This window comes from Gopherus evgoodei, chromosome 5 (assembly GCF_007399415.2).
Source record: "Gopherus evgoodei ecotype Sinaloan lineage chromosome 5, rGopEvg1_v1.p, whole genome shotgun sequence".
NCBI classification, from domain to species: Eukaryota; Metazoa; Chordata; order Testudines; family Testudinidae; genus Gopherus; species Gopherus evgoodei.
Genome location: NC_044326.1, coordinates 30769313 through 30794356, shown reverse-complemented (window position 1 = coordinate 30794356; position 25044 = coordinate 30769313). Strand labels below are relative to the sequence as shown.

Genomic DNA, 25044 nt, shown 5'->3' with positions numbered 1-25044 from the left:
CTCTAAGGAAAGCTGTTCTCAAGAAATAAGAATTATTCTGGTTCCTAGTTAACAACTTCACTGCCAGGACAGCAATGTCACTACCAAAACTTATTTCCTCCATTTGGATAACTCTGGATCAATATTAGAGAGCCTTAGCCTCTTTTCTTCCCCCCACCATTGTCATGAGCCTCTGAAAATGGATACCAGATTACTTCCATATTCTTCATCATGGCAAGTGGAAGCAATGCCCTATAAATGCCATTCCTTGCCAGTAGCCAGCTTGATGCATGTCTGACTCTTGCAAGAATTGCCTTTTATGGGTCTTAGGAGAGGATCAGTACAGGTAGAAAAAACTGTAGGACCTCAATATGCATTCCCACCCTAATATGCACACACTGCAAACATGATGTTGTGTCTGCAAGAGAAGTGATCAAGTGGCTCCTGGAAATTTTGCCACCTTCCCTCCATAAAACCATGTAGTTGGTTGCAAGCAGCTGCAATGTTCAGGCAGCAGCAGCTTTGTGTGGTGCCAATGGATCCCCGCCCCCCCAGCATGCAGAGTAAGGGAATGGAGAGGGCAATCATAATAATTAATACTTAGAACTTCTGGCTATTATTTCTCAGGCAAACCCTCACAAAATAGATGGGCTATACAGCAGGCCCAGAAGGTCAACCAGCAATGAAGGAAGCAAATTCCAGAGTCAGAGGCTAGCTACTGAAAATGCAATGCCTCCAGGCATTATGACAAGTGGGAGCAAATATCTTGTTCTCAACTGCCAAGGCAGAGCATTAGGAGAGGGAATGACTTTAGTAGCAAGGACTGAACCACAGAGGCCTTGAAAGATGAACGCCAGCAGCTTGAATTTGCCTAGAAGTGGATAGGAAACTAGGCCTGTCTTTGGAGCAGAGGTGTAAAACATATACTATTATGACCTCAAACTTATGCCACTGATGTCATTTTCACAATGGCCATTGATATATAATAAAACATGATCAATTTCCTTCAAAAAATATTCTGATTAGGAGGGAAACAGCCTCATTTTATACAAGAAGACTGCAACTCAAACCCAAAGCAAATCATTACCTATAATTGTCCTCACAGGAGACACGCAAGTTTCGTTCCTCTAAGATGCTTTTTAACCTTGTTATGGAGCGACCCGTGCAGGACTCACTGAAAAGAAAAACCTCAGGTTGTTACATGTGTCCTGCATGTGTGAAGCTCACAATTGGCAGACACAGGTGGATTTTACACTAGGCTGCCTCATGCTGTCTGACCACACAAACTGTTAAATTTACCTAAAGGGCAAAGACACAATTTTAGACCTCACTCCTGCCAGCTAATCCATGCCGGGGAGCCCAAGTGCCTCTGTGAAGTCCAGTGGCTTCCGTGGAGCTCTGGATGGTGTTGGGGTCTGACCACATGGATCAGAGCCTGACTGAGTAGAATTCTAGAGTGACCATCATTCTCTCCTGCAAAAAGTCTTTGTATGGGGAGCTAACTGGGTTGTGAGAAATAATTCAGTCTTTTACACACCAGCAGGGCATGGAGTCTGCAGAACTTGCCCATCCACAGCTGCTATTCTAGACCCTGTGCCCTACAGCCTCAGTGTGCCTGATCTAAGGCTCAATGGAAAGCAATATGATCAGGTCCTGTGTGTGTACAGGGGAGAAGAGGGACTGGTCACATATTCATGGATGTAGGCAGGGTGACCCAGAAGATTCAGGGGGCCTGGGGCAAAGCGGAGGAGCTGACGCACTTGTACTCACCTGGCAGCAGTCTGGGTCTTCAGTGGCATTTTGGTGGCTGGGGGCCCTTCAGTCGCTCCACTTCTTTGGCAGCACTGAAGGGTCCCCCGCCGCCAAAGACCCAGAGCAACTGAAGGGCCCCCCGCTGCTGAAATGCCGCCAAAGACCCGGACTGCCGCTGGGCCAGGGCTCAAGGTGCATTTCGGTGGCGGGGGGGCCTTCAGTTGCTCTGTGTCTTCGGCAGCACTGAAGGCCCCCCCGCTGCTGAAGACCCAGAGCAAATTGCCCCACTTGTCTCCCCCGCCCCTCGGGCGGCCCTGAATGTAGGTCCCTACTCCAGACTCCTTTCCTGCAGTTGGCCATTCCACCTGCAGCTCCCTCTGTGCATCCCTCCCAAAGAGTTTAAGTCGTGTGGAGGGCCTTGTGCTGCGTCTCCTCATCAAGGCAAATTTCTCCCTGTCTGAATAAATTCAGTTGCTAATTGTTAAATTCTATCCAATACCAGGACTGGTGCTAATTTCCAGTGTGATATGTTCAGAGCCCACTGGTGCATACAACACAAGGCCAAACTGAAAAAAAAAAACAAAAACAGATGTCTGGGTTGGTCCACAAAATACACAAGTGCAGCTACAAATGAACATTTTATTCCCATCACAAACCATGGAACCAACATTTGTCCGCACACCTGTCAATATATGTTTAGCAGGCAGTTTGCACCTGTTTGCACCCGTATGTGTATATTTTGCAGGCATAACTTAGATGTCAGATTCATGAAATTTGGTATGTAAGGAATTCAGAATTCATAGATTTTTAAGGCCAGTGAGGACTGTTTTGAACATCTAGCCTGGCATCTTATACAGCACAGGCCACAGAATTTCATTTTGCAACCTCTGCATCAAGTCCATGATCTCAGGGTGAGTTTCCCATTTGTTAAAACTGGAAAACAGAGAGAAACCTGCTTTCCTTTTGTGAGTCCTATGTACCGTAAGGGAGTTGTCTAGACCAGATTCTGCCCACATGTACCGTAAGGGAGTTGTCTAGACCACATTCTGCCCACGGGACTGTCCTGCCCAGCCCCTGAGCTCCCAGCCGGGGAGCCTAGTCCCCGGCTCCTCCCCCACTGTCCATCCTCCCCTGCAGCCATGCAGGCTGCACTCTGGCCCACTGCTCCCGTTGGGCAATGTGGGGAGTGAAGCTGGCTCTGGCCAAGTGTCACAGCTGTGAGCTTCTGCTGCTGGTAAGGGGGCTAGGACTGGGGGGTTGGGTAAGGGATCAGTTCCTGGGGGGCAGTCAGGGAGGAGTGGGCAGCTGGATGGGGCGGAGGGTCTGGGGGGGCAGTCAGGGGATGGGAAACAGGGAGGGTTGGGAGTGAGAGTCCCAGGGGGCTTATCAGGGGGCAGAGATGTGGATAGGGGTTGGGAGGGCAGTTAGAGAACAGGGAGTGGGGGGGATGTTGGATAAGGAGGTGGGAATCCCAGGGGGCTGTCAGGGGGCGGGGGTGTGGATAGGGGTCATGGCAGTCAGGGGACAGGGAGCAGGGGGGCTGGATAGGGGGCAGGGGTCCCAGGAGGGGACAGTCAGGGGACAATGAGCAGGGGGCAATTGGATAGGGAGTGGGAGTCTCAGGGGGGCTGTCAAGGGGAGGGTGTATGGATAGGGGTCGAGGCAGTCAGAGGACAGGGAGCAGGGGGGGCTGGATAGGGGGCAAGGGTTCTGGGAGGGGGCAGTCAGGGGACAAGGAGAAGGGGGTGTTGGATGGGTTGGGGGTTCTGAAAGGGGCAGTCAGGGGGTGGAGGCCAGGCTTTTTGGGGAGGCAAAGCCCCCCCTACCCAGTCTACCATACAGTTATGCAACCCCAATGTGGCCCTCAGACCAAAAAGTTTGCCCACCCCTGGTCTAGACCAATGTATTAGCAACTAACACAGCTGTTAGTGCACCAAAGCACAGTAAGAACTGGGATTAGAGCAGCCAGGAAGGAGAAAGGGAGAAACAAAGTGGTGCTGGATGCCTTATACATTCCCAGTCTGTAGCAGCACGCTCAGCTCTCCTGCTCATTTCAGGCTCCAGTGATGTGGAAGTGAAGAAAGTGGTGGGGGGGAGGGGAGACACAAAAATGCATGTGGCACAGAGCCCCTGCATGGGAAGAGATGCAAACTGTAATTAAAAAACTAGCAATCCCAGTGGCCCAGTGAGGTAATGGGTCATGGGGGCAAATGCAGGACTGTCCCACAAAACACAGGCCATCTGACAAACAGAATACAATCCTCCTCCTTCACAAGAGTGTCCTGAAGCTGTGGGCTGACACAACATGTGATGTGAATCAAATCAACATTCAGAGCTGACATGCCATAGATGTTAATTGGAGAGTGAAGGGGAAACTGCTGTGAGCCTGATGGAGGGGCTTCAGCATAGGAGGAAAGTGTGGCTCCAGAGGGGCTGCACAAGTTGCCAGAGCATGAGGTAAGAGCTGCCCTGTCTCTGCTGAGGAGGGAAATGTGGGTCATTCTGCTTCTGGGATATCTCTGGAGAAGGGAGCAAGGGCGATGCTAGTGGCACCAGGTAAGTGTGGACAGTGAGCAGTATGATGGTGGGTGGGAGGGGCATTTAGGGAGGCTGTTAAAGTGGTCATCAAGTAGTGAACTGGGTGACTCCAACCCTATGCTCCACACCCCCTCCTTTACTTCCTGTTTAGTCAGTTGGGAAGTCCCCCTGCCTTCTGCCCCTGTTGTGATGCTGTTGAGCAAAAGCAACAAGTTTTCAGCCTGCAGTCCCACGGAGACCTCTTTTTGTTCTACTACTGATGGTACCTTTACAAAGGGTAGGTGAGGGAAGAGGCAGCAGCACTGGGAGGGGTGAAGGATGTGTGTAAGGAGCCTGCACCCCAGCCTCCTTCTCCAGCCATAAACCCCCTCCCACACCCAACTTCCTCCCACAGCTTGCACCCCAAACCTCCTCCTGTACCTGAACCCTTGTCCCAGCCCTGAGTCCACCCCTGCACCTAAACTCCCTCCCATAGCTTGCACCCTGCCCCTGACCCAGGCTCAGCATGGAGCCCCCTCCCACACTCCAAATCCCTAGGTCCTAGCCCAAAGCCCACACCCCAACCCCATGTTCTAGCCTGGTGAAAGTGAGTGAGGGTGGGGGAGAGCAAGCTACGGTGGGATGGGGGATGGAGTGAATGGAGTGGTACCTTGGAGAAGGGGCAAGGGTGGGGCAACAGTGTTTGGGTTTGTGTGATCACAAGAGTTGGCAACCCTAGGTTTAAGGAATCACTAGAGCGCCTCTACGGAATTTGTTGTCTGTTCTGTGTTTCACTTGCCCCTTGTGATTTGATTTTTGAAATCTGGATGTTTGGGATTCTCTTAAAATAATGTTTATCTTGCTTTGGAGCTGAGCCCTTTGTGACCAGATTAATTCATTTGTTAGAATGCTTCCTGCTTATTCCCAGTCATGTCTGCCAGTTGATGGCCAGACACTCTAGTGGACTTAAGTAATAAGCAGTGCTACTGGTGCAAATCAGGAGTAAGTAAATGGAGTTATTCTGTATTTACACCTGAGCAACTGAGATCAGAGGGCCAAATTTAGACACATTGCAGGCATGCTGTGCCAGTGCATCAGTGCAAAGTGTATACCCAAAGATCGACGTAGAAGATCCCCCTTGCCTACAGAGGACCCTCACAGACTGCATCACCTTCCACTCTAAGGGCAAGGTGCATTTCTTTGACAGCCTTCTCTAACATAAACATACAGGAGTGTGTGTGTGTGTGTAATGTAAAATGACAATTCTAAAAACAAAGCACACCGTTGTATGTACTTCTCTCCCTGGGGAGACTGAGGAGCAGATGTGTGACAGATGTTAGTCATGTCACTTAATGCACTACTGGAAGGGGCTCAGATGCTATGGTGATGGGCTCTTTATAAAACCTATATAGAACAGAAATTTTCTGGTGACTTATGGTCACTTTCTGGTATGAATAGTTAAAAATGAACATTTAAATTGTGGTTCTGTTATTTAGAAATTATTTGGCAAAACATGGCTTCATGATTACTATGCATTGATTGCCTCTCAGTGACCTGCAAAGCATATTTGCTCAATTTTCATGTAAAAAGATGTTTTCTAATTGCATGGATTTGCAAACTCAGACAAGCTGTGTTCTTTATGTCTGAGCACTACACAGATCTGTTGGGCCTCTGTAGGATTGCACAGACATAAAGAGGTACAGAATTTGAAGATAACAGGGTTGTGGAGATAACTATATGCAATTGCAAAGCTAACAGAAAGGAAACAGTTTTGCTCTTCCAGAGCTGTATTGGCTCAGCAGAGCTGGCAGTAATAATAATAAGATTTTTACCACTTTTTATTAATTATTTCCACTAAAGTAAGCAGCTAATTGCATTCAAGGAGCAAAGCTGATGGGTAAGACAGTGCTATTTTTAGTCACGTTTCAGAGTTGAACTGCACTTCTAAATTATAGAAACAAAGCATCACACACTATTTTGTATAGCAAACTTTACCTTGCAGGTCCACCGATGTTCTGCATAAGCCAAATCTGCACTGTAGAAACTTTGTCTGGGTCTAAGTTAAAGATCTCAATACTTCCAAAAATGCTGTAAGAATGGGAGCATGAAAAAGCAACGCAAATCTTAGCTTTAGAACAAGATGAGCAACACACATCTTGGCTTTAGAACAAGATGAACAAAGTATGTTCTCCAATCACTACTACATACTCATGAATTATCATTATTCCCAGTGGACAGAATGTATAATTTTCCCATGATATAATTTACCAGTGGCTGTGTCATAAACAGATAGTTAAGGGTTAATGTCTCTTTTACCTGTAAAGGGTTAAGAAGCTCAGTAAACCTGGCTGACACCTGACCAGAGGACCAATAAGGGGACAAGATACTTTCAAATCTTGGTGGAGGGAAGTCTTTGTTTGTGCTCTTTGTTTTGGGGGTTGTTCGCTCTTGGGACTAAGAGGGACCAGACGTCAGTCCAGGCTCTCAAAATCTTTCTGAATCAGTCTCTCATGTTTCAAAATTGTAAGTAACAGCCAGGCAAGGTGGATTAGTTTTATTTTTGTTTTCTCAACTTGTAAATTTCCCTTTTTTTGCTGAGAGGATTTTACCTCTGTTTGCTGTAACTTTGAACCTAAGGCTAGAGGGGGTTCCTCTGGGCTATACAAATTTGATTACCCTGTAAAGTATTTTCCATCCTGATTTTACAGAGATGATTTTTACCTTTCTTCTTTAATTAAAAGCTTTCTTTTTAAGAACCTGATTGATTTTTCCTTGTTTTAAGATCCAAGGGGTTTGGATCTGTGTTCACCAGGGAATTGGTGAAGTCCCTCAAGGCCACCCAGGGAGGGGAGAGTTTTGGGGGGACAGGAAGTGCCCTAGACACTGACTTCTGGATGGTGGCAGTGTACCAGATCTAAGCTAGTAATTAAGCTTAGAAGTGTCCATGCAGGTCCCCACATTTGTACCCTAAAGTTCAGAGTGGGGAAGGAACCTTGACAGACTGCCACTACTAAAGAAAAAAAAAATCTTTCTGCTTGTGCTAACCACAAGTTTCTTCATCCTTAGAGTTAGCAGAGGCAGCACCTCCTGTCAGTCACTGAAAGTATGTACAATCTCTAGGGGAGCATAGCCCAAGAAATCCACTCTGAGGATAGTTATAATGTGTTGGTTATGTGAGTGTAATATATCGGAGGAGTCCATTTTGGGCTTACTGCACAACGTTCTGTGGATTGTGGCAATTTTCAGAAAAAATCCCAGTCAAATGCATCAGAAGATGCATAATGTAATGGACCAGATCATCAGCAAATGTAAATTAGCATAGCTCCATAGAAGTCAACAGAGCAACACTGATTCAGCAAAGCTGAAGAAGATCTGGCCCTCTAAGGCCCCAGTCATGCACTGGGATTTACTGTTGCCGACACCTGCACCAGTACACAGTCGCTATGTGAGTAGTTAGACAGAGCCACAGGCAGTGACAGATTAAGTAGATACCTGTTACTTCTGAATGCTCCAGCTTCTATTGACCCATTGAGCATCACCTGAACCACACCACATGCTGCTTCTGCAAACTAAACAAGCAAACATACATTGTACTTTCTCTTTACATGAAAGAGAGGGTCAGATCCTTAGCTATAGTAGCAGCATAGCTCTTTTGACTTCAGTAGAGCTGCACCAATATTTACCAGCTCAAGATCTGGGCTCACTATTTTACCAGAAGATTCCAGTGAAAATAAAGAGCCATATCTTCTCTCACTGGTACAAAGTTACCCTAAAGCTACATTGACCAACTGCAACTGGATAACCCCGTGTAGGGTAAGCCTGTGATGGCGCAAAGCTGGCATAACAGCTCCTGTGCCACAGTTTTCCTGGCTGCTGGTGTAGAGGACATTGCTGTGACTTCCCTGAGCCCTGGCTTCTGTCAGCCAACGGGTCTACTAGCAGCCAGTGTAAATTAGAGCAGCATTCAGGCTGCTTAATTTATGCTGGGGAACTAATAGTCACCCTAAGAATCCCTGAATAACAACTGGCAAAGGGTTCTCTGTTCTGTAGTAGCAACTTCTATCAGACCTGACAAACTGACTACATGTAACACACTGCTTTCACAGTATTTATCCAAAAAGGATTGTGTAAGGTATCTAATAAAAGTTTAGGGCATACTGAACCACATAACTCTTGAGAGATGGATGGCTGATCTGTAAGCAGTTGTGTATATTTACTGAAAATAGGGAGACCAGACAGCAAGTGTGAAAAATAGAGACGGGGTGGGGGGTAATAGGAGCCTATATAAGAAAAAGACCCAAAAATCATGACTGTCCCAATAAAATCGGGACATCTGGTCACCTTAACTGAAAATATATTTTTAGAGTCTGTGTCTCAGGCAGACAAACAGGTTTTACTAAACACTTGTCTGCCTAGGTCCCTATGTAGATTAAGCATTATAAGCCAACATAATAGAAGCCTGTTTTGCATATGGGGTCAACACAAGGATCCTGATTCTGGGGACAAAACAAGGAGTTTTGGGAAATATAAGGAGACTTTGGTATCCATCAATGAAAGAGCAAGAAGGACAGTGTCTTTTACATTTGTGAAAGGTGGATCACAGCCATGTTGGTTGGTGATGTTGAGAGATTGCCTTCGGTGAGAAACTACTTTAGACAAGGATTTTAGCCCGTTAAAGGTTAAATATAGTCTCTAAGAAGCCGTGTTATACTTTCTGTTTTACATGTAACCATTTCTGTTTTCAATATTCTTACTCAGCATCTCTTAAATCTTCAGATTTGATAATAAACTTAATTTACCTTTGATGTAGCCAGAAGAACTCTAACACAATAGAGTTAAATAAGCATTCTGTAAGGCCCTGATTCAGCAAGGTAGTGAAGCACATGTGTAACTTTAAGCACGTGGAGTCTCATTGAAGTCAATGGGGCTACTCATGTGCTTCAAGTTAGGCACCTACCTGTACACCTTGCCGAATCAGGGCTTCACAGAGGACTTGTCATTATGTTAAAAAGGCATAAGGAGGCGCGCATTCTCAGCCATGCTCTGCAGCAGTTTCCAGCATGCTTTTAGCATTCAGAGGTTTGTGATCTTGTGTATTTGTCTGAGGAAATGATTCCTATAATATATATATATTATGGTTAAATAATATGCTTGTTAAGCACTAATTGTGCTTGTTGCTGTTTGACACCGACATCAAGATGACCACTTATGGAAGGACCCATTCAAGTAAGAATAAGAATGCCTATTGTGACATTAAATGTTGTGCAAAACTTGAGACCTTAGTGAAAGTCTTGGGGAAACCTGCATTTCCAAAAAACACATGGCACAACTTTCAGTTCTTAATAATCTAATCAGTGTTTGACTTTGACCCATTCAACGTCTTTAGTGAAAGCCGAGAGGAAAATGGCATTTTGAGTAATTTGTGGCATAACTCCTAACAATTTGAGAGGAATTCACATCAGATCACTGAGATGATCAGACTGTGTTCCAAGGTTTAACTGTTAGCCACTTTTTCCTTTGCTGTATTTCCTTCATTGTTATAAACACGAATATTTTGATTAAAATTATTGTTCCAGGATGTAATTGATCATGATAAAAATATAGAAAAAAGACTACTGGCCACTAAAGTAGGGAGCCATAGTTAAAGCCCCAAGCCTTCAATTGGATCTGTGCAGGCAGACTTCTATGTCTGCACAGAGTCCCACTGAAGTCAATGCATCTTGCAGGGACTCAGGGATTCACATGCATGGATTTGGTTGTAGGATCAAAGCCTTTGTTTTCTAGCCAATGGAACAGACATACCAGACAAATTTGGATGTTCAACATTTTAGCCCCAGATTTCCACGGTCTGGGTGAAACCCTGTTCCACTTAAGTCTATGGAAGTTTTGCCATTGACTTGCTTGGGGGCCAAGATTTTACGCTCTTTCAACATCCCCAACCACCAAAGGATAAATTAATTCTAACTGTGATCCTGGAGAAGTTGCTATATAATCCTTACCATCTTGGATGCCATTTTCCAGTACACAGAACTAGGGTTGCTCTCGCATTCACTCCATTTTGGACAAGATTCATAGTTAATTCCTAAAATAAATATATGATGCAGAATAACTAAGATTAGAGAAGAAATTGTCAGACACTTTAATACTGCCTGCAGCGCTGAATAAGAATGGCAAAAATAACCATTGCACTCCTTCACAGCAACAGGCTCATGTGAAAAGTGTTCTAAGGGGGAGATTAAGTCGAAGGTGTTTGGAAGACTGAGTCGTTTACAGTCCCCTTATGCAAATTATTCCAGCAACATTGTTCCTGGTCAGGCTGAGCAGGGAGAATGTGCACTTATTGATGTGACAAAAAGCATGTGGGGGGGGGGGAGGAGGTGTCTTAGCGGATGCTCACTGAGCATGCTCAGAAGTGACTCTTCCCACATAATTTTTATTTTGTTTTTTATAAATTTCCCTCAAATTTGGGAACAGATTCTGACATCCCTACTCATTCTTAGGCCCTTAGCATGAACAAGCAACCCCCTTATATCTACATGTGGTCCCAATGACTTCTGTGCAAGTGCAGGAGTCTGCCTGAATGGAGCATATTGCAGGACGGGGGCCTTAGTCTGAAAGTGGTCACACTGGAATCACGGTAGGTTGCTGATTACTGTCAATAAGTGGGGCAATATGTCACTAGGCTGAGCAATATCTGTGCTACTGGGAGCTAAAAAGTGTTGATAAAATTAAGCTGAGAATGAGTGTTTTTCACTTTTCCATAACTCAGGCAGGGTCGAAAGGATCAACAGTTGTTGTTTTGGGCTGAAACTAAGAATGGAAAGTATCCTCTCCAAAAGAGATTTTCTTATATTAGAAATTTGTGACTTAAAGAAAACCTAGAGTTAAATTTTTTTAGGAATCCTTACCTGGACTAGAAGGGTTTCCACACCATGAGACTCCATCAGCCATATAGCCCAGCAAAGTGTCCTCCAAAGTGAGGAAATTGTGACTGGTTTTTGTATAACGATGAACAAGGTCATTTGTCTTGCTCCAGAATAATGACTGCGAGGGAAAGGATGGCATGTAAGAAATGGCATTGATATGAGAGCTGGTCAGGAAATGTTTTTTTCCAGAAAAAGTTTTGATGATGATAAATGTTTTTCATTTATATTTGGAGTAGGGGAAGAGGGGGTTGTCAAAAGACCAAAAACTGACTATTAAAAATGTATAAAAATTCCAGTGGGGTTTTTGATTAAAATTTCTATTTTTGAGGGGGGGGGGGCGCAGAACTATTTGGTTGGGGGGGAAAACAATTTTCTATTGAAAAAACATTTTGAAGGAAACTTTTTTTAACCAGCTCTAATTGCTGTCACTCTGCATGCATTTGAACGGTAGATGAGGAATAAAAAACCGTGTGCCTCTAACTGCATGGCTGCTCTTACAGAGAGGTTCTCTTCTAAATAGCAATGAAGGCCACAATGATTTTCCCATCATGGCCCAAAATTTTGTCCCTAGAAGGAATGTTCTGTACGATGATCTTCATCATTGGCCTATAATGAACAGGATACTCTTGTTCTAAAAGAAGTAGCTTTGGGAGTAATGTTATCTCAAGCCTGAAGTCAGAGTACCTGTAGGTATTTGAGGGTCACTCATGATTGCTATCATTACTATTATTTGTGTTACCATAGTGCCTAGCAGCCCTAGTATTGGACCAGGACCCTGTTGTTCTGTGTTTGTAAAGCGCCTCTGCCTCTAGCACAAAACCAAAGGATCTCCATTGTACTAGGCATATACAGACAAGCAGCCCCTACCCAAACAGCTCATCACACACAAATATTGTTACCTTGTTACAGGGGATAGGATGACTTGTCAAATCCAGTAACGGCTGATAATCTTCTGTTGTAATATTACATGGGTTCTTGTAAATAAACGCCTTTTGCATTGTTTCCCATATGTTTTGGCAATCTTTGTCTCTGCCAAAAGATTAAAATATATTAATGGGAGATCAACTGTTTTAAAAAACAGGTAATCCTCCAAAAATCACAGTTCTATTTCTGTGAGACGCTGCTGTGTTGTTACAAGGAGAGAAAATAAATAATGGGGGAGGGGCTTACAAAAGGATCCCCTCCCCTCTGCTGTGTTTAGGCAATGTGGGCAAGACTTTCCAAACTGCTTCTCTCTCATTTAGGCCCCAGAATAAATAGCCAGATTTTCAACAACAAAAAAAAAGCCTTGGCATGTTGAGTATTTGCTGGATGCTGAGTAATTTTGAAAATCAGCCCCCTTTCTCTGTTTTACGGATTTTAGGCTGCAGCCCATCACCGTAGTCACTGCACCTTCCATGTTTGGGTGCCTAGAAGGGAGCAGAGCTTTATTTTATTTTTTTGTTTTTTACAAAAAAAAAAAATCTGGCCCCAGTTGTAGGTGCTGCACACTTGAACATTTGGTCCTGAGTTCTTTCGAATATGTGACTCCACACAAAGAGAGGTCCAGATTCTACCCTCCTCATTCCTGCTAACTAGTGCTGTGAGTTGTCCCACTGCAGCCATTTGGACTGGTCACCAAGTCAGTGACTGCTCATCAGGAGCAGCAAGGGTGGCAGAATCTAGCCCAGAGATTTAACCCTTCATGGTACAGAGAAGTTGAATGATATTGCTGGTTCAGATATGTCCGTGGCACCCAAACTTTTTGTCATGCTCCCCTTACCAGTAATGTAATCTATCTGTGCTCTTCCCCCACCCTCCCCCATTATTGCACAGCTGGCTCAGCAGAGGAGGATGGGCTGAACTGGGGATGGGGTGGAGCTGGGGTTAGAGGCGGAGCTGGGCTGGGGGTGGAGAGGGAATGAGAGCAAAGCTGGGCTGAGAGCAGAATGGGGATGCAGCTGGGCTGGAGCAGAGCTGGGGCCAAGCAGAGGGCAGAGTGGAGCCAGGGGTGCTGCAACAATTTTTATAGTGGGGGTGCTGAGACCCATGGAACCAAACTGTTAACCTTGTATATAATGGAAACCACTTCAAGCCAGGGGGTGTGGCAGCTCCCCCTGCACCCCTAGTTCCGGCACCTATGAGTGGAGCTGGAGCTGGGCAAGGTACGGCACTGCAGCTGGGGCCTGAGCAGGGCTGGGTGGTGCTCCCTCCTCTTTCCCTGTGGGAGCTGACCTGGGCCCTGCCATGTGCCCCCCCCAATGCTCCTCGATCCCCAAACGGGGAGGTGGGGGCATGAATAAGATATGTAGATCTGCTGGTAATCTGAAAATCAGCCTGTGAACCTTCCCAGAAGGAGACCTATATAGGTACCATCAGTAATTTTATCCAAAACAAAAGGAAGAAATGTTATAAGTATTTAGGGCCTGATTCTGATAACACACCAATTTTACACTTGTTTTATACCTATTGACTTCAGTGGAGTTACATGAGTTACTTGACCTCCAACTTTTCAGCATCCTTTTATCTGCGGTACTGATTCTGGCCTTCTTATTTGCACTGAAGTCAGGAGTAACTTCACTGAAGTGAATGGAAATACACTGATGTAAAACTGATATATGCGGGAGGGTGCACAATCAAGTAATCTGTGTCTAACTTTGTTGCTTAAGACGTTGGCCCATCAGCTAAGTCATCAGGAAAGACAAGTGAGTGCTGAGAGTTTCTCCTGTATTGCTGAATGGTCATTCATTGCATTGTGCCAGGCTGAGGTCACTTTTCAATATGTAGGCTTGGAATGAAATTTCTGAGACTTTTGCTGAGCTCCAGTGAAATGGTACTCTGTCCCATTTCTAAATCTTCACTATGTGAGTCTTGCTGATGCTCTTGAGACTAATCAGCACCATCTGTTCTATTTGAGGTACTGAATTAAGCTAATGAATTAAGCTAACACTTGTGTACAAATATCAACTCACAATTGTCTAGTATATTTTTTCCATGTTGTCCCTGGTGGATGGAATATCCTCCCTTCTCTGCTCTGCCAAGGCACCAGCCCCATGTCATTTAAATTCCTTCTTGAAAACTCACCTCTTTCCTGTTCATAATAAGTTAGTCAGTAATCGTCACAATGCTGTAGCTGTATGTTCTTCTTTTTATAAAAATTAAACACCTGAATTGAGTCACCCTGAGATGAGCATGTCCAAGTTGAGCATCTGCATAACTGTAATGCTGTGACCTTTTTACTTCCCTTCCCCCATTATTTCTCACCACCACTCAGGGTGTCCCATGCAAAAGCTCTTTTAAGAAGGACTGTTTTTTGTGTGTGTGTGTATTTTCCCCCGCCCCTTCTGTGAAGTGCCTAGTACTCCTCTGGGCAGTATGAAATAATAGTGGAAAGGTGACATTTATTTTAAGGAACTTGCACCACAGACAGCTCTACGGCATTGTTACCAGCGAATATCATGGGAAATATGCAGTTTGGTATTTGGTCATGGTGTGACTGTCAAAAATAGTCCTAAGTGACCTAAGGAATGTAACGCCATGGTAATGCTTTATACTTCTCATCCAAGGATTTCAAATCACTTTACACACACTATTGAATTAAGCTATATAACAGCTCTATGATGTAGGGAAGAATTATCACTATTTCCCAAGTCAATCTAGGCTTTTATATGGTGCCCATCTGAGTAGTAGACGGGCAAACTGAGAGACGCAGTGTTGATTTCCTCAAGAACCATGCAGTACCTCATTTCTATTCTCTTTACATTAGATAGCACTGCCTCCATACCGTTGGAAATATCAGTGTATAGTCAAAAGAACGAGGAGTACTTATGGCACCTTAGAGACTAACAAATGTATCTGAGCATAAACTTTTGTGGGCTAAAGCCCACTTCATCAGATGCATGCAGTGGAAAATACAGTAGGAAGATATACACACATCTAAAATCATTGAAGAGGTAGGATTTAGATTTCCACATCTGTGGAACATTCCTCCTGCTTTTACTATGAAGCAGCCACTATATTGGACGGCAAATAAAAATGAGACACCAGAATGGGTATTTTAGAAACAAGGTCATGTCAATAGTTTAAAAAAAAGGAGAACCCGGACCCTCAACATGCAAATAGATCCAGCCAGCAATATGTTTCATTTCCACTGTCCCCATATACGCAGAACATTTATGTTCTAGGATAATTCAGTCTATAAAACTGAGCAAAAAAATGTTCACTGGCTTGCTTTGAGAAGGGCTATCTTACTTTGAATCAACTCTCCTGTGGAACACAGATTCTACCTCAAATCCTAAAAGAAACCCTGTACATTACATAGGGTTGTATTTATTGTTGGCGCATAAAAATCAAGTAGTTAAAAATCCAAAACTTTCAATGATAATCTAGATAAGCACCAACTCCTAGAATATTTAGAATTCATAAGAGTCCTGCTGTTGACCTTGAAGTTCTGAACTACACAGGAGATCTGAAGCCTCCTTTTGCACTACACAGAAGGTAACTGCTATCTAGTGTGTAGTGCTCATTGACTACAATTAGAGAAGACAGAACTAGAAACTTGAGACATGATATAGATGAAATGGTGATAACACGCACAAAAAGAAAACTGTAAAATCTGCTAAACACTTAAAACTTGGGTCCTGATTCTGCAGGCCTGTCTCTCTCTTTTAAAGGTTGTAGAATCGGGCTCTTTGACTCACTGTACAGAGTACAACATCAAAAAAGAGCTAGCTAGAAATTGGTAATTGTCCAGTTAAATGGAATAGGTACTACAAATATATTTTCAGATTGTCCTCATGTCTGTGCAATTTAGGGGAAAGCATTAGCTTATATTTGGTCATGAATTTGCATATTTCTAGTCATCCACCTTTTTAAAGGAAGATTTTGTTAATATACCATAGCTAAATTAGAGCCAAGAACATTTCCAGTAGGAGCTATGTGAGTGGCCAGATGTTAATATGCACTTTAGAAAACTGGAAGGCCTCTGGAACATTGTATATTGCAGATCTGTATGAGAGTCTGATTTTACTGGCTAACATGGAAAGGGTATCTGTTCATTTGAAATATCAGAGGGGTAACCATGTTAGTCTGGATCTGTAAAAGCAGCAAAAAGTCCTGTAGCATCTTATAGACTAAAAGACGTATTGGAGCATAAGCTTTTGTGGGTGAATACATGTATCTGATGAAGTGGGTATTCACCCACGAAAGCTCATGCTCCAATACGTCTGTTAGTCTATAAGGTGCCACAGGACTCTTTGCTGTCCATTTGAAGAAAAGCAAGGGCAATTTTAGGAGGTGGTGTTCTGGAGACTCATGATTAATATAGTTCTTGGTATTTTTTTCACTTTGCAATTTTTTTTCCTCTTAAACTGAACATACAGAACCAAATTCATCCCTAATGTAATTAAATTGATTTAAAAGTAGTTAACCAAGGACGAATTTGGCCCCTTAGGGTTTCATTTACTTCATGAAAAGTATACCATTTTAAACTCCGCTTTGGAAAATGCATTTTTAGGGCATCATGCTGTCAGGTGCCAAGTGCCCCATGTGAGGCAGAGAGCATCCTCCGCCCCTGCTGACTGCAGTTTTGCTGATTACGCTGTGAAAATGTGGCAATGGAACAGAGTTTAAATTCATGACAAACAGTGAAAGTGCTCCTGTGCCCAGTATGTCTGGTTTCATTATGAGGAATTCACTCCACTGTGATGGGGAGGCTGCAACGACTCAACATAGCATAAGGACCTTCTTAATTGGGGGGCCTGTGACTTTGGACTGCTCTCCTCCATGCTCAGCAGAGACTTCCAGCAAGGCTAACAGCTTCTTTCCATTGTCATGCTCCCTGATAGCAAAAGGCCAAATTTTATTTTAATTATGATCCCTGGGAGAGGGCTACAAAGTAACAGCCATAAACAATCCCCTCTGTCAATGGGTGGTTTACCAAAATGTCAAAGGTAGAATATGGATCTTTTGTAGTTACTAAACTTTCAGGGCCAGATTCTCATGTGATTTAAGCTGGTGAAGGACCATTGTAGAGGATCTGGCCCTTGGTTAGAAGAGTTTCTGTTGCATTTGATATCACTTGTGGGGGAAGGAGGAAGAATAATGCTTGATGCTTTTGGGGCACTTATTTATGTTCTTTGTTTGTTTGGTGCTTTGTGCATGCACTTATCCAACTTGCCTTCTTAACCACTGTCATTGGTCACCAAAATTAGAAATGCAATTGTGCATCTCTGTTTGGAAATCTGGCCCATAAAGAGCCATCATTAGGCTTCAGAATAAATCATGATTTTGATGAATGGGAGCAGTTCACTCAGCTCTAAGAACTTTGGTTTGCTGTCAGAGTATTTGCACAGCCAGAAGAGCTAGAACCATATTTTTTTTAAGGAGAGATTGTACTCTAAAAGCTCTTAATCCATCATGAGCTAGATTTGTACATCAAATGGACCCCGTCTTGTCCAGGGGCTCAGTTTGTCAACCTTCTATTAATTATTGTTTGTTATGGTAATCCCTAAGGGCTATCCAGCCATACAAACAGAGTAGTAGATGGTTCATGCCCTGAAGGGCTTACACTCTAAATAGACAGGACAGGCACATGGTGGAAGACTAGAGGTAACCCACAAGCAGAGGGAACAATGTGATGGCAGCATGCACCATGTTAGTACCACAGTAATTTTTTGTGAAGAGGGGTATTTAGGTGAGGATCAGCTGAAAGGAAGGGAGTCTGAGGGACAAGGCAGAGGAGAAGAGGGTAAGGGGGCAGGTGAGATGAAGGTGAGGTGGCAGGGGAGGGTCAGAGCAAACAGCCAATCAGCCCAAGGCAGAGAAAGTCCAGTCAAAACTCTAGAAAATTCTCTGAACGCCCAGAGACCTCTGCTTTCTGCTGGAGTCTCTGGCTGGCTCCTCTCTGCCCCCAAGACCACAGAGGAGAGGGAAGAGAGGCACCACCTCGATCCCAGTGCCCCTAGAGTGTTTGAGGGGTTCCCCTACACAGTTCTACACATCATCCAGGGGGATGCTGGGGGAGAGGTGGCCCCAGCTGGACCCCAATTTACCCCTGCTCCCCAGTGCAGCAGTCCTTGCTTTGACTGCTTCTGGTCTTACTGGCTGAAGTCTTGCCCTGCTTTAGATGCTTGTACTCAGGGCCGGCTCTAGCCATTTTGCTGCCCCAAGCACAGCGGCACGCTGCGGGGAGTGCTCTGCCGCTCGCCGGTCCCGCAGCTCCGGTGGACCTCCTGCAGGCATGCCTGCAGATGCTTCACCGGAGCCTCAGGACCAGCGGACCCTCCGCAGGTACACCTGCGGGAGGTCCACCGGAGCCACCTGCCGCCCTCCTGGCAACCGGCAGAGCGCCCCCTGCAGCATGTCGCCCCAAGCACACGCTTGGCACGTTGGGGCCTGGAGCCAGCCCTGCTTGTACTGCTGTGGTTGTGGGTTAATAGTGGACTTTTATACCAGATGTGTTATTTTTAAACTTTTGGCCTGATGAGTTGGTGTATCTCGGTGTGAGGTGCTCAAACTACAAAATGCATTTGTAAGTACCATTAGTCTTGCATCTTTGCGTATGTCTACACTACGGGATAATTCCGATTTTTACATAAACCAGTTTTATAAAACAGATTGTATAAAGTCGAGTGCACGCGGCCACACTAAGCACATTAATTCGGCGGTGTGCATCCATGGTCCAAGGCTAGCGTTGATTTCCGGAGCGTTGCACTGTGGGTAGCTATTCCATAGCTATCCCATAGTTCCCGCAGTCTCCCCCGCCCCTTAGAATTCTGGGTTGAGAGCCCAGTAGCTGATGGGGCAAAAATCATTGTCGCGGGTGGTTCTGGGTAAATGTCGTCAGTCATTCCTTTCTCTGGGAAAGCAATGGCAGACAATCATTTCACGCCCTTTTTCCCTGGATTGCCCTGGCAGACGCCATAGCACGGCAACCATGGAGCCCGTTCCGCTTTTTTTTTTTTTTTTTTTTTTTTTACAGTCATCGTATGTGTACTGGATGCTGTGGACAGAGGCGATACTCCAGTGCTACACAGCAGCATTCATTTGCTTTTGCATGATAGCAGAGATGGTTACCAGTTGTTCTGTACCGTCTGCTGCCAGTATAATTTGGCAATGAGATGACGGTTATCTGTCCTTCTCTGCTGTCTGCTGCTATCATGGGTGCCCCTGGCTGAGATCAGCCGGAGGTGCAAAAGCAAAACTGGGAATGACTCCCCGAGTCAATCCCTCCTCTATGGTTTCTAAAAATAGTCAGTCCTGCCTAGAATATGGGGCAAGTGTACTAGAGAAGCAGTGTATCAGAGAGCACAGCTGCTCCATGTCAGATCCCGCAGAAATTATGAGCTACAAGCCATTCACGGGGGGTGCCCCTGCAAGAACCCCACCCGTTGCTTCCCTCCTCCCCCAACCTTCCTGGGCTACCGTGGCAGTGTCCCCCGCATTTGTGTCATGAAGTTATAAAGAATGCAAGAATAACAAACAGTGACTTGTTAGTGAAATAAAATGGGGAGGCAGCCTCCCGGTGCTATGACAGTCCAGGCAGGACATTAAGCGGTGCGGAGGAGAGGAGCCCAGCATGCCGCTGCTATGATAGTCCAGGCAGTACAGAATCTTTTCTTTACACAGGAAAGGGAGGGGGCTGATGGAGCTCAGCCCCCAGTTGCTATGATGAGGATGGTTACCAGCCGTTCTGTCCCATCTACTGGGAATGACCAAGAATCATTCCTATTTTTACCTAGGCACCCCTGAGGCCAGCCAGGGGTATTCAGCAGTTATCAAGCATGTTGTACCATCTGCCACCAGGGACGGTTACCAGCCGTTCTGTAGCATCTACTGGGAATGACCGAGAATCATTCCTATTTTCACCAGGCGCCCCTGGCCAGCCTCACCTGAAGCCATCCAGGAGCACTCACGGGATGATAAGAAGGACGGTTACCAGTCCTACTGCACCGTCTGCCACCGGGGAGGGGAGAGGAGCGGATACTGCTCTTCATTGCTGCAGCATCGCGTCTACCAGCAGCATTCAGTAGACATAGGGTGACATTGAAAGAAGTCAAGAAATGATTTCCTTCCCTTTTCTTTCACGTGGGGGGAGGAGTAAATTGACGAGCTATTCCCTGAACCATGCCGGACAATGTGTTTGAACCTACAGGCATTGGGAGCTCAGCCAAGAATGCAAATACTTTTCGGAGACTGCTGGGGACTGTGGGATAGCTGGAGTCCTCAGTACCCCCTCCCTCCCTCCATGAGCGTCCATTTGAGTCTCTGGCTTCCCGTTACGCTTGTCACGCAGCACTGTATAGCCTGTAGATTTTTTTTTCAAACGCTTTGGCATTTCGTCTTCTATAAAGGAGCTTTGATAGAACAGATTTGTTTCCCCATACAGCGATCAGATCCAGTATCTCCCGTACGGTCCATGCTGGAGCTCTTTTTGGATTAGGGACTGCATTGCCACCCGTGCTGATCAGAGCTCCATGCTGGGCAAACAATAAATGAAAATCAAAATTTCGCGGGGCTTTTCCTGTTTACCTGGCCACTGCATCTGAGTTGAGATTGCTGTCCAGAGCGGTCACAGTGGTGCACTGTGGGATACCGCCCGGAGGCCAATGCCATCGATTTGCGGCCACATTAACCCTAATCCGATATGGTAATACCGATTTTAGCGCTACTCCTTTCGTCGGGGAGAAGTACAGAAACCAATTTAAAGAGCTCTTTATATTGATATAAAGGGCCTCATAGTGTGGACGGATACAGCGTTAAATCAGTTTAACGCTGCTAAAATCGGTTTAAACGTGTAGTGTAGACCAGGCCTTACACTGGAACTCTAGTCTGCACAGTAACTGCTTTTTTCCAAACATTTTTAAACTTTTTATTTTCTTTCACCACTCCTTCCCTCATCAGGACCTGCTCTGTCTCATCATTACTCTGGAGCAATCCCCAAACCCAGCCACAGTAGGTGTATTTTAGTTTTTCTAGTCTCTATTTCAAAGGTTTACAGACATTAGAGCTGAATTTAAGGTGAACACTGCCACCTTGTGGAAGAAGTGAGGGATCAGAAGGAGGTCAAGTACAGAAGGGACAATTAAGTTGTAATACAAGTGTTTGAAATGTTCTATGGAAGTCAAAAGAAGAAAAGTTCTCTGTATTTATCTTCATTGACACTATATCAGAAAATGGGTAAGTGAATGCAACGGTTTATTTATTGATTATTCATTCTATATGTGTATGAACGTAGCACCTAAAAGCCTCGGTCAGGAGTGGGATGTCCATCATTGTGCTAGGCACCCTGCAAATGGATATAAAAAGAGTGGCTAGCCAATACTTTTCATCACTGAATATACAAGGAGGCTTATATCCCTTAGGGCACATCTACACTAGCAAATTTACAGCGCCGCTCAGAGAGCACTGAAGGGAAACTGTGGTTGTGTGTTCACACTGTCAGCTGCCTGCGCAATAGTGCGTTCACACTTGCAGCGGTATTTGGAGCGGTGCACTCTAGGCAGCTATCCCACAGAGCACCTCTTTCTCTTCTGCTGCTAAGACTTGTGGGAAGGCAGAGAGGGTTGCGGGGCATCCTCGGTCCTGTCCCAATGACCCATGATGCATTGCTTTGCATCCCAGAAATCCCTGCACTTCCATCCGCACTTGGTGCCATCTTTCAAACATTTGTGTACTGCACACTCTGCCTCTTCGGGCTGCAGGAATAGATCCCGAACTGTTGACCAGTATGCTGCTCGCTCTGACTAACATGAGTGGCAGTGGGAGTTATTCCTTAAACTACAAAGGAAAGAGGAGTGCAACATTGATCTCGCCACGCATAGTAGCTATGACATGAAGATTGCTTGTGGCATTCATGGAGGTGCTGACCACAGTGGAACACTGCTTTTGGGCTCGGGAAACAAGCACTGAGTGCTGGGATCACATTGTCCTGCATGTCTGGGATGACGAGCAGTGGCTGCAGAACTTTCAGATGAGGAAAGCCACATTCATGGGACTGTGTGACGAGCTCGCCCCAGTCCTGCAGCACAAGGACACTAGAATGAGAGCTGCCCTGTCGTTGGAGAAGCGCGTGGTGATTGCACTGTGGAATCTGGTTACTCCAGATTGCTGACGATCTGTCACTAACCAGTTCGGAGTAGGAAAGTCGACCATTGGACTCATGTTGACAGAAGTGTGCAAGGCGGTGAATTGCATCCTGCTCTGAAAGACCATGACTCTGGGCAATGTGCATGACATTGTGGATGGCTTTGCACAAATGGGAGGGGTGCTAGATGGCATGTATATTCCAATTCTGGGACCAGACACTTAGCCACCGAGTACATTAATCAGAAGGACTATTTCTCCATGGTTCTCCAGGCGCTTGTGGATCATCATGGACATTTCACAGACACTAACACAGGTTAGTCCGGAAAGGTGCATGACACATGCATCTTTCGGAACACTGGCCTGTTCAAGAAGCTGCAAGCAGGGATTTTCTTCCTGGATCAGAAGATCACCGTAGGGGAAGTCGAAATGCCCATAGTGATCCTGGGAGACCCCACTTACCCCTTAATGCTGTGGCTTATGAATCAATACATGGGGCAACTTGACAGCAGCAAGTAGCAGTTCAACAACTGGCTGAGGAAGTGAAAAATGACTGAGTATGTTTTTGGCCATTTAAAGGCCCACTGGCACTACCTATATGGGAAGCTGGACCTGGCCGATGACCATATTCCTATGCTTATAGCCGCGTGCAGTACACTCCATAATATTTGTGAAAGGAAGGATGAAAGCTTCGCTCAGGACTGGACCGCAGAGGCACAGCACCTGGAGGCTGAGTTTGAACAGCCAGAGACCAGGGCTATTATAGGGGCACAGCGTAGGGCCTTAAGGATCAAGGGTGCCTTGAGACAGCAATTTTAAGCTGAAAGCCGCTAATATTTGTTGTTATGCTCGGGATTGCTTGTAATGCTAGGAGGTGATTGGTGCACATGATGCAATAAGGGGGTTTAACATAATTAAATGTTGCTTTGTAGAGCTCTTTTTGCTTTCAAACCAACACAATTTTTATTAAAAGATAACTGGAGGAGAGTCAAACAAAAAAATACATCAGCAGGGAGGGGTATGGGGGAAGCGAAGGTCCCAGGAGGAGGGGTCCTGGGATGGCTAAAGATTTGGGTATGTCCAGGGCAGAGTTGAAAGTAAGTCGGTACAAGCCGGTATGGTGCACTGGCAAGAGCCAGTACACCGTGCCGGACTGCACCGGCTTTCGCTGTGGGGATTTAAAGGGCTCTGGGCTCCTCGCCACAGCTGGCAGCCCAGAGCCCTTCAACACCCCCGCCCAAGGCTCCGGTGGCCGGGCGGGGGCCGGATTTAAAGGGCTCTGGGCTGCCGCGGCTGCAATCAGCCCAGAGCCCTTTAAACCCCCCCAGAGCAGCTGAGATTTAAAATGCTCAGAGCTCCCTGCCACTGCAGGCAGCCTAGAGCCCTTTGAATCCCGGTCACGGCTCTGGTGGCCAGGCTGGGGCCAGGATTTAAAGGACTTGGAGCTCCCCTCAGTGGCAGAAGCTCTTGGCCCTTTAAATACCTGCACCAGCCCCGCAAAGCTCAGGGTTCCCCGTGACAGCCGGAGCCCTGGGCCCTTTAATTTGCCCCTGAACTCTGGGGGCCTCCCAGCTACCTCTGCAGCTGGGAGGCCCTGGTTGATTTAAAGGCCCTGGGTCTCCCAGCCACAGCTGGTGCCCAGGGCCTTTCAATCTTGAGAGGCCACGCCCATTCCAGATGAGGCCACGCTCCCCTCAGGACTCCAGCAGTACCAGTAAATCCTGTAAATTACTTTCACCCCTGGTCCAGTACAATGCAGCTGGTGCTGTACTTCAGCAGAGCCTAACTGCAGAGGGAAGGGTGCTGAGTGCTGTGGGTACTGGGAGTTCACAGTGCTGGAGTCTGAGGAGGGAGCAGAAGAATGGCTGAGGTAGAGACTGGAGCCAGGAAGTTGATAACGGTGTCTTGGTGGTGTCTGTGGGGCACATAGGAAAGAGTTTGCGACAGTGGATGCAGGAGAGGGCGGGTGTGGAGCTGTTCAGTTTGAAGAGCTAGTATCACCTGGACTGTGTCGGCTTGGCGCTCCATTACATTTAAGAGTCACTCCGTGGGTTCATTCTGGCATGCCGTATTCTCCTTTCGGTCCCTCTTCTCGCTGTCCTGCCACTCCAATTCCTGTTCCTCGGCAGCGGAGTGCATCGTAACATCACGCAGGAAGTCCTCCTTAGTTCTTCTTGGCAGCTTTCTAATTTGGGCGCAGCTGTTCAGCCACTGATAACAAAGAGGGAGGCTGGGCTCCCAAGCTCATGTCTGTGAAGTTTAAACACAACATTTTACAGAAGCAGTAGTGTTTGCAACACTGATTCAGTGATTTAAAACACAGCCAGTACTATCTCACCTGTCACTAACTAGCTGACCCCAGGTAAGCACACATGAGCCACAAGACCCCCAAAATGGAGAGTAACTGCAGGGGCAGGTAAATCACTCTTCCTGGACCAGACCCTGCTGTACATGGGCATGTTGCTCTTGGGGAGACCCAGCATCGTAGCGAGGGCCTGATAATCATTCCTGTCTACACACTTTCCATAGGATGTGTTCTTTATGGAAGATATCTTACTGCTGAGGATGAGCCGGGAATCGAGGGGGTCTTCTCCAAGACTGCAGCTTCCACCTGGCCCCTATGCAGCTCACCCACACACACACAGTGACAGCAGAGTGGTGCAGGAAAGTTACTGTTAATGGGGCACGAAACAAAGCAGCTCTGCCAAAGAACCTGTGGCAACGGATTGCCCAGTAAATTGAGGGAGTCAATCAACAGCCTGTTCCGCCGCTCAGACTAGGCATGCGGTTGGAGACAAGCCTGCTT

General features: G+C 46.0%; 1 protein-coding gene across 3 annotated transcripts in view; it reads right to left on the bottom strand.

The window, feature by feature from the left end:
- CD38 (CD38 molecule) overlaps positions 1-25044 on the bottom strand; it is a 44899-nt gene that overhangs the window by 2414 nt on the left and 17441 nt on the right. For 2 of the 3 annotated variants that reach the window (XM_030564801.1, XM_030564802.1), the window contains 6 exons: positions 12074-12203; positions 11157-11292; positions 10248-10330; positions 7741-7817; positions 6244-6336; positions 1067-1153 (listed from right to left, as the gene is read on the bottom strand). In XM_030564801.1, the coding sequence (XP_030420661.1) occupies positions 1067-1153; positions 6244-6336; positions 7741-7817; positions 10248-10330; positions 11157-11292; positions 12074-12203 (606 nt within the window). The remainder of the gene's footprint in view (positions 1-1066; positions 1154-6243; positions 6337-7740; positions 7818-10247; positions 10331-11156; positions 11293-12073; positions 12204-25044) is intronic. The other variant, XM_030564800.1, reaches the window with a different exon arrangement.